General features: G+C 51.2%; 1 protein-coding gene across 1 annotated transcript; it reads right to left on the reverse strand.

The window, feature by feature from the left end:
* Positions 1–477: 477 nt before the first annotated feature.
* On the reverse strand, positions 478–9,599 carry Hpcal4 (hippocalcin like 4). The gene is made up of 4 exons (XM_048349884.1): positions 9,516–9,599; positions 4,125–4,294; positions 3,777–3,992; positions 478–2,102 (listed from the first exon to the last, which is right to left on the reverse strand). The coding sequence occupies exons 2-4, from the start codon at positions 4,284–4,286 to the stop codon at positions 1,905–1,907; spliced, it is 576 nt and encodes a 191-aa protein (XP_048205841.1). The 5' UTR covers positions 4,287–4,294; positions 9,516–9,599; the 3' UTR covers positions 478–1,904.
* Positions 9,600–9,978: the final 379 nt, after the last annotated feature.

Here is a 9,978-nt window from a genome sequence, read left to right on the forward strand (position 1 = left end):
TGACATGCCTTGCCAAGGAGCAGTGGAGCATCCTACAAGGCATTACTGAATAAATTCCTGCTGGTTACTGCCTGAGAATGTGAATTCTCCAGCCTCGCCATGTGTCTTGGTCATAAGCAGGATAGGCCACAGAAAGGATGGTCTAGTAGAGCTGGGACCAGAGGTTAACTTCTCCAAGAGTCCCCACCTGAGGAGAGGTAGGACAGGTGAGCTTTCAAGCATAAGCGGCAAACAGCACCTCTCTCCTGCAGATGCCATTCCCACTGCCTCAAGTCCTGGCTTTGCAATCATCCTCTTAGTCTCACCCTGGGCTGACAGCACCTATATACAATACTGTTTGCACTTGCAGTTCATAAGGAAGTCACTTATCACTGCACATCAAAGCAATTGTTTTTTATCACAAGTACAGAAGAAAAAGGAAAAGGAACAACTTAAAGAAGCAAGATTCCCCCCCCCCCGCCCCCCGCTGCCGGCAGTCAGAGCATGCAGCTGTATAGCTCACAGATCCCAAATCAGAAAGCAATGCTTAGAAAGTAATACCTAGGATGGGGGTGGGGTGGGGAAGGAGCCTTTCAAATGGAGCATGCCCAGTACATACTTAGGTATTTGGTCCAACAAATGCAGCCTGAAAGCCTAAACAGTGACCCTGGCCTGGTGGTCCTTTTCTTCTAGCTCCTTCTGCATCTGAAGCAGTGAAAGATTAAGCCCATCCCTAAAACCAAACCACGCACAGAAAGAAATTACCAAGATGTGGGAACTTGGGCTTGTCTTACTCTTGGCAAACCTGTTGTTTGTGCCTCTGGAAGTAAGCATCTGACCTGAGTAAGTGCAATATAGAGAATCTCTTGTTGAATTGGAGAAGATAATAATGAATGAAAGAAGCAGCAGAAGCAGCGAAAACTGCAAATGGTGACAGCTCAGGACTCAGCCTGACAAGAAAAAAGGAGATATCTGTTAAGCCTGGTGAGATATTTTTCCCCTTTGGATCCCAGCTTTTCTTCTCCTCCCCCCCCCCCCGATAATTAGCATTTAATCCTTTTTTTAAATATAAGAAACCAAGTGATACAGAGAATATTTTAATATTTTAACCTAATAAAATGACGTTAGCTCTTTTAAAGGGTGCTAAAAAATAAGTATTACATAAAACTTCTATTTTTTTCCCTAAAAATTCCACTCACACAACACCTAACCTTCCAAGTGCTTTCATTTCATTTTTCTTCAGCTGGACAAAGCAATAGCTCCCTGAACTAGCCAACCTGCCTACACCCTCTCCTCAGCTGTGCCTGTCTCCCTATGTGAGACCCACTGGAAGTTGCTCTGTTACCTCCCCATGAACTTCCACTGGGCACAGTATGGGGCTTGTAAAATAATCATATTCTTAGCACCTTGAAGGTGCCTGACATCGAACAAGTGCTCACAAAACCTTAGCTGAAGAAAAGAGTGAGTAAATGTTCCAAAGGCTGGGTCCAGAGAGGCCAGGTAGAGTTGAAGGGGCAGGGCACCGACCACCTTGAAGAGATCTGAGTCCTTAGGAGAGGACAGAGCCAATTTGGCTCTTTGGAACCACAGAAACATGATCAAGAGCATTTCCAACCTAGACCCTAGCCTTCCTCCTTAACCCTGCTTCTTGGGGCAAAAGCCAACTCCCCTATGCCCAGTAGGTGTTGGTTTGGAGGTCAAGACTGAGGGGTAGGGCGAGATGACAGGCTACTGAGGACCTGTCTCTTCTATGGGTTGAGAAAGTCCCTCGAGGAACTTGACTGTAGGGAGGAAGGCAGAGAAGGGGGTAGGCTAGAGAGTGAGGCTGGAGTGCCCCTCCCTCTGGGGAAAGGCCAACCAGAGAGGGCCTCAGGTTGGGAAGTGGTGTGGCCCCCCTGGCCAGGGGCCCTGCCCCTCACCAGCTTCTACTTCTGCATATCACACTGCAGCAGCAATACAATGGACGGGTCACTTTTGGCTGCCTCCTTGAATTCCTCCAGTGTAATCTGGTCATCCTTGTCCTGGTCCATCTTCTTAAAGATCTTGTCCACACGCTGCTGGGGTGTGAGCCCATCCTGGTTCATGCGCATCATGATCACGGTACCCACCATCTTGTAGATAGCCTGGTGGGGCAAGGAAGTAGGGTGTGAATGTAAGTGGATAAGAGAGATGTGGGGTGGAGGTGATGTGGATATTGGAAGGTGACACATGGTCATTACAACTGGCTATTTAATGAGTGCATCAAATGAATCATGTCTCAAGCCCAAGTCTTCGCTCCTTGCCTGCTCTACCTCTGGCATTCCCTCTCAATAAGCAACAACTTCATTCTGCTATAGTTCTGACTGAAACCTCATGTCCTCTTGGGGTGGGAGAGAGGTATCTCACTGTGTGTATAGTCCAGGCTAGTTTAAAAGGCCCCATCCTCCGGTCTCGACCTCCTACGTGCTGCCATTCTTGTCTCCCCCCACCATCTCACACTCTACTTGCCAGCTTCAGTTCTGCAGTAGATCCCATAGTCACATGCTTCCTACCACTTCCATAGCTTATTCACCAAGGCAGCCATCGCCAGCTTTGACCCGGACTGTTAAGTACATTTCCTCACTGGTCCCGCCCTGCTGTCTTCTATTCACACCCAGCTTAAGCTCCAAGTCTCCATACCCCAGGCTGAGATGCTGAGTGAAGCATCCTGGTTCCCTATCAGACCAGGTTTGGGTCACTCTCTCCTATTCCCCTTGCCTAGGGGCCCTCCTTGAACCCTGCAGACTCAATCTCCAGGCATTTATGCTCCCTTTAATGGCATCTGGGGTTAGCTCCCTCACCTTATTCAAGCTGATACTCATTTCCACCTTGTATAAAATTTTTTTCCTTCATCATGGTCTCTCTCCTCCCCTTGTTTATTTTGTCTATTGCCTGTGGAGGGATAGTTTCATTTATTTCCTTCCCAGGAAGAATCTCAAGCAGGAACCTTAAACAATGCCCTACACGTGGCAGTAAACACTTGCCTTTTCTTTTCTTTACCTCTTTCTTTCATTTGTGTGTGCGAGGGGTGTGTGTGTGTGTGTGTGTGTGCCAGTATTGAGGCTTGAACTCAGGGCCTGGGCCCTATCCCTTAGCTTTTTCTCAAAGCTGGCACTCTACCTCCTCAGCCACACTTCCACTTCTAGCTTTTTACTGGTAAGAGATAAGCCTCACAGACTCTTCTGCCTGGGCTGGTTTTAAACCCTGATCCTTTTTTTTTTGGCCAGTCCTGGGGCTTGGACTCAGGGCCTGAACACTGTCCCTGGCTTCTTTTTTTCTTTTTTTGCTCAAGGCTAGCACTCTGCCACTTGAGCCACAGCGCCACTTCTGGCCATTTTCTGTATATGAGGTGCTGAGGAATCGAACCCAGGGCCTTATGTATATGAGGCAAGCACTCTTGCCACTAGGCCATATTCCCAGCCCCAACCCTGATCCTTTATATATTTCAACCTCCTGAGTAGCTAGAATTATAGGCATGAGCCACAGGTGTCTGGCCAATACTTATTTCTTGAAAGGGTTTCCTGAACTGGTGCACTTGGGCTCTGGAATCAGCTCCCTGGACTTAAATCAGCCTCTACTTTCTATCCTTTCCTCATCTGAGAAATAGGGTTTCTGACAGTGTCTACCTTAGGGACAAAACACTGAGCAGTGGGCCTGCATTAGAATCCCAGGAGCTGGTGTGTAGGGAGGAGCAAGGGAGCATCCAGGAGGCTCCTAGAACCCGGGGAGACAGGACGGGGCAGCCACCGAGCCCTTGCAGGCTCCGATTCCCACCGCACCTCGATGATCTCCAACATCTCCAGGCGCGTGATGCGCCCATCCCCATCCAGGTCATACATCTCAAAGGCCCAGTTGAGCTTCTGCTCGAAGCTGCCACGAGAGGTGACAGACAGGGCGCAGATGAACTCCCGGAAGTCGATGGTGCCATCTCCATTCTTGTCGAAGGTGCGGAAGGCATGCTGGGCAAACTTGGAGGCATCGCCGTAGGGGAAGAACTGAAGCAAGCATGGGCAGTTGGGGTGAAGCTGCAATCTCACCGCCTCCCCACCCTCCACCTCCTGCAGTGCCTCCCCCTCCCTGTCCCACTGTGACACCTGGATATCCCAGGACCTGTCCCCACCACACACCTTGATGTACAGCTGTTGGAACTCCTCAAGGTTGAGGATGCCGCTGGGGCAGTCCTTCAGGAAGCCCTTATACCACTGCTTCAGCTCCTGTTCGCTGAACTCCGTGTTCTGAACCAGGTCCTCCAGCACCTCGGGGGCCAGCTTGCTATTGGTCTTCCCCATGGCAGGGCCTGGGAGACAAGGAGCTCCCTCAACAAAGCCCAGGGCAAAGTGCCATCTCAGCAGTGGTTCCCCAACTCCTCTTCACCTTCCACCATCTCTCCTAATGAGATGATGCTCATACCACCAGAATCCCTCCTTCCAGATTGGGTGTCTCTCCCCGCCCCCCCATTTCTGGGCTCCCACCCAGACAAGACCCTCCACTGTTAAGCAGGGCTCTTCTTCCCTCACCCACCTCTTCCCATAGGAATCAGCCTTGCCCCTCCCCATACACAGGACAGTCCCTTCTCAAGACCCTCCCCCATAACAGGACTTCCTCTCTCCTCACAACTTCCTGCATCCTGGACAGACCCCTCCTCACAGGGGATCTCCAGCACCCCCTCAGTGGCTGCAGCATGCCCCTTCATCCTCTTCTCTCCACTCCCTCCTTCCATAGTCCCACTATTCTGCACTCAGCCCTCTCCTTCCCGGCTAGGCTCTTCTCCTACCAGGAACCTGGGCAGGTGCTGTCTCCCAAGTTCTTCTTCCGGTCTTTCCAGGGCTGCTCCAACAGGAAGCCTTTCTCCTCTATCTAAGTAGAAATCTTAGCCGGGAGCACTGATGACCCTGATTACATTCTGCTTTTCATTAACTCGTTATTTCCCTGAGCATCTCTGAGCTTTTGCTAGGGATGGACATAATGCCAATACAAGCCAACCTTCCACAACTCATAGAGGGTCAGAGGCAGATGACTGACTACATAGGGCCTTGCACCTACACCAAGGAGATTGAATTTCACCCACAGGAACAGAACCCCCAGGCTCTTTTCAAAGCAAGGGCTTTGACACTAGCATTCATCCCATAGCACTTACACAGCACTTACAGGATCTAGGTTCTGGAATTTTTTTCCCCTTTGGCTACAAGTGTGCAAGATGACTTGGGAAGGAGGAAGTGGGTGGAATAGGGCAGGACTGCTAAACGTTTCAGGTGCCAGATGATCCTGTTAGGACTGGGTTGCAGATGGACGAGGCATTAGGAGAGGGCACTAGCATAACTGGATGACCAGATCTAGGGGAAAGAGTGGAACAGGAGTCCAGGTAGACATCCAGATTTGCGGCTGAGTGGATGGAGGTGTTGTTACTGAAAAGGAGGCTTGGGGGAAGATCAAGGTAGCCTCCTACTGGAATGGGAGCCCTCCTGGCCTTTGCCAGGAGAAACACTTGCTGAAGGTGATACAGGCTCTTATCCAGAAGCCTGACTAGAAAAACCAGTGGCTGGAGAGACACTCTTACTTGCTCCCATGGAGTTTGATTTTCCAGGACACCTAGGAGCTGCCTTTGACTCTATGCCAGTGGTTTTCCTAATCTTTACTACTGGAAACATCCTAAACTATGTGATTGAGGATTGATTGGTTCCATCCGCCTTAAGCTAGGTACAGGATATTGTGTATCACTGGGCCTTAGGTTCCGCCACAGGGCCTTGAGGAAGATCACAGAACCGTGTACTCTCAGGGGATCAGGAATTTGATCCTCTGGGGAGAAGTCAGGGAGGGAGGACCTGAGGAAGAGTCAATGGTATCTCCACAATACCTAGGGGCAGGAGGCAGGGTCTATCCCAGCCAGCCCCACCCCAAGTGCAAGATTCTGTAGGCCCAGGGTATATCTGTAAGGAAGCAGCAGAACCCAGAGGCAGAGGGGGCTGATGGAGGAAGGAACAGCCTCTCCTGCAGTGTCTTTTGTGGGATGTGCCTGCGTGTCTGCATGAAGGGCTGGGTCTGTGTGTGGGAGGGTGTCAGCGTGTGAGGCTGCAAATCTGTCAGCGTGCGCACGTCTGTGTGTGCCGTGGTGTCTGTGTGGCCCTCTCCTTCTATCCCCTTTCTCCTCCCTACCCTACTCTGTCTTCCCCACACTTTGTTTCCTGGGGCCTAACCAGCTACCTGTCCCTATTTGGTCCCAGCCCCCCTCTGCTTTCTCCTAATCCCCACTATTGCGCTTAATAAGAAAGCCAAAGTCAGCAGTGCCCTTTGAGAATATCCCCATATTTTAGTGAAAACTGAGTGCTTGAGTGTAGTAGGGCAGATACAGGTGTGGGGCCTTCTATGGCAGATGGCAGTCAGGGGTGTAGACCGAACTGAGCTGATTTACCAGTAGCTGCTAGAATTAGACCTATCAGCGGTAGGGCATTCTCATTATTTATTAAGAATATTTGTTGAAATTCTCATGAGTTGCAGTTGTTATAAAATCATTCTATAATTGAAAGAAAGAAGAACAGTGGCTCAGGTGTACGCAACAAGTCAGTAGAGGGGTTCTGATGATCACCAGGCTGAATCTCTGCCACCTGTCTGGAAAATCCACATCATGGCTACTCTTTTTTTTAATTGTTACATTCAGCCTTGATGGTTGATGATTTACTTATTTTGATGTTGTTCCTGGGGTTTGAACTCAGGGTCAGGGTGCTGTCCCTGGGCTTTTGTGTTCAAAGCTAGCACTCTACCACTTGAGCCACAGCTCCCCCCATGGCTCTCGCTTAGCAAAGTCTCTCTCCACCCACCCGGCCTTCTGGGAAAAAATAACTCTGACCTCCCTTTGGCCTTTGTGGTCCCATCTTACTTGAGTACCAAGCCAAAGCCAGATACCCAGGAAATATCCATCCTGCTGCCTGTATACCTGATGCTTGTGCATCTCTTAATAAGCATGTGAACAGCTAGACTCACCCTCAACCCAAGACAATGTACCTCCATTATCCCTTCATCTTCTTCCTCATCCCAGGAGCTGGAAGGAAACACTCTAAAAATATACATGCTCCTTCCCCTTTTCACTATCCAAGTTCAACTCACCAGAAAGTCCTGTAGTTTCTTTTGAAGTGTTCCTCGAAACTATACTGTGTCTGTGGCCAAGGCAAAGCTGAAGGACCAGGCCTACGGGGCTTACCTCCTCCACAGAAAGTGCCTTCCCTCTGATCACTCTATTCCAAGAGGATTTGTGCTTGCCCCTGTTCCTGTGAATTACAGTTTTGTGGGCCCTCTGAAACTCCAGAATATTCTAGAATCTGATCTGAAGGTGCAATCTATCAAGTCTCACTTCCAACTGGTTTCCCAACGGCTACCTATTCCTCCTCTCAAGCCATTCTTCTCACAGTCAGAATGTCCCTCACCGATCTGCTTAGTTTCCCCTCCAGCTCATCCTTTCTCCTCTGCTTCCTGTAACCAACCTTTTCCAGTCTGAGTAGTTAGCCAAGCAGCACATCTCAAAACCTTGGGCACCGAAAACCATGTGGAACTCCCCAAATACATACTTCTCTGCCCCTCACCTGTTGCTGTAGGCTTCCAGCAGAGGCCTGTGCATTCAAGCTCTGCCAGAACCAGGGGTTCTCTAGCCCTTTTTGCTCAATGGCAAGAGCAGCTTTCTTCTCCTAACAAGGCTCAGACTTTCAAACATGCGGACATTAGGAAAAGTGCTTGTCCCACTGTTTCTGAGTTTACCCACCTGTTCCCTCCCTCCTTGGTACCAACACAAAAGCACCCTGCAAGAAGGCCACAGTCAGAGCCTAGAACTCAGCCATGTTCAGTAACTGTCTCAAGGATTCTGAGAGGAACAGTGCTCTCCACCCCCACCACCACTTGGAACTATGCTTTGCTTTGTTTATCTGTGCTCTCTTTCTATCACAACCACTTCGGAGACAATGGAATCAAGAGCCAGGGAAAGAAAGAGTTCACCCAAGGTCAACGAGAGTCCAGCAGCAGCAAAAGGAAGGCCAGAACGTAGCTAGGGGCATGTTCTGTTAGCCTCTGGAGTAGCCTCTGGAGGGCTGTCCTCCAGCTGAGAAGGAGCTGGCATGACACCAGGCACAAAATCTCTGCCCTCTCTGCTCAAGGGGGTTTTCTAGAAGGGGCAAGGATGTGGGCTTTGAGTGGGGAGGTAGCAGCAAGGGTGGGAGGGACTGAAAAGGCAATAATCCCACACCCTCGCCCAGCTTCGGAGGAGCTGGTGCTGAGGCAGTTGCCATGGTGACAATAGCTCCCTGGTCAGGAGATTTTCTCTTTCTTCTCCTCCCTTTGCTCTTCTCCAAGCAGCCTCAATAACAGTCAGATCTTCTCCCCATCTTCAGCGAGAGTGGGAGTGACAAAGGGTGAGCCCTGTTGACTACCTCCAACTTGGAGCATCTATGCAAGGGTGGGTTGGTGGTCTAGGAGAGACTCCTAAGAGAAGGGGCCTGAAGGAGAGGTAGCCTGTATCTAGGACTGGAGAAGAAGCAATGTTTCTTCACTGTGGCCTGAAGCTCCTGGAGCCCCATTCTGAAATGTCCTAAAAGTTCGGAGCTTTGTCTTCCCATAAGCATCCAACCAGAATGTGTCCGTGTTGGACACATCTATACCATGCTGTCCTGCTCTCTTCCCCATTCACAAGGAACCAGAGAAGGAAAAGATGTGGCCCAAGTCAAATAGCCTTGGCGACACAGATAAGATTTTCACCCACTTCTTCAGTTTCCAAGCTTAGGCCACCTTGGAGAAAAGAACTCCATTGTCCACATGGAGCTTTAGTACAATCCAGGGGGAACAGCAGGAAGATGGGAGAGAGGGAGCAACTAGGCTTAAGAATGTCCAAACAGTAAGGGTTAAAAGATGTTTGCAAGGAGGACTTGGTGCTTTGGCAGTGAAAAGAAGAGAAAGTAGGTGTGAAGGCTGGAGCCTTGGCAGCCACTAAGAGGGTATATGGGTGGTCTGCTGGCTAGTGGAGTTTCTGCTTTATCCTCTAGCCAGGGAGACCAAATATGGTGCTTCTGCCTGGTTGTGGGGTGTCCATGAGTTGAAATCTTTCGGGGTTGAGGGTGGGGGAGTTGTTGTCTTCCATTCCTCAGGTATGTTGCGATCTGTCAGCATGAGGGGTGGGAAGTAGGAACAATGTGGGAGGATGCCTTGGGGCTCGGCAGACTAGCCATCTCCGAGGGCAACAAGGCGGGAGGGCGACTGATGTTTCCTCTAGCCCCAGACACCATACCCTTGGGGGGGGGGGGCGGTAAGCAGAGCATTGGTTGCTCTTACCTGAGCTGAGGGTAAGAAGGAGACCCTATCTTCTTCTCTGGACTTGGGAGCGCTACCTGAAGTGGACGGAAAGCTCTGTCCAGGGACGGGCCCTCCAGATCCGTCGGGAGGATGGAGCAGGGGCTAGGAGATGAGGGTGGGAGGGAGGGGGGAAGGGACCTGGGTTTCCGCCCTGCCGGGTTGGTTTTAGGGTCCAGCCCCACCCGCGTTACCTGAGGCCGCTGGCCGGTTGCTGGAAGGCTCCGAGCCTCGGCTGGCGGCGGGGATGGAGCTGTCTCGCGGGCGGGAGGCTGTGCTCTACCAGGTCCGCGCCCGAGACCCAGCCGCCTCCCAGCTCGGCTATCACTAAGTGTCTCTCACAGGCGGCCTATTTGCATAAGCCCCGCCCCATCCCAGGGAGTTTGCTCGTGGATTGGCTGCTCTGGGGCTGAGTGGCAGGCGGGGTTTCAGGTGGGGAAGGGGTGAGGGAGGGCTCCCGGCCCGCCCTCGCCAACCTTCCTCGAGTCCCCAGGATGTGGGCAGGACTGCCCCTCCCCCCCACCCTGTCCCCCAATTCTAAGGCTCAGAACCAACCACGGTCTGGGGGCCCAAAGTACCGACGACAGGAGGGGGGATTCACGAAAACAAACGCGCCGTTGCTATGGAAACGGGAGAACCACCGCCGAGGCGCCGAGC

This window comes from Perognathus longimembris, chromosome 7 (genome assembly GCF_023159225.1).
Source record: "Perognathus longimembris pacificus isolate PPM17 chromosome 7, ASM2315922v1, whole genome shotgun sequence".
NCBI classification, from domain to species: domain Eukaryota; kingdom Metazoa; phylum Chordata; class Mammalia; order Rodentia; family Heteromyidae; genus Perognathus; species Perognathus longimembris.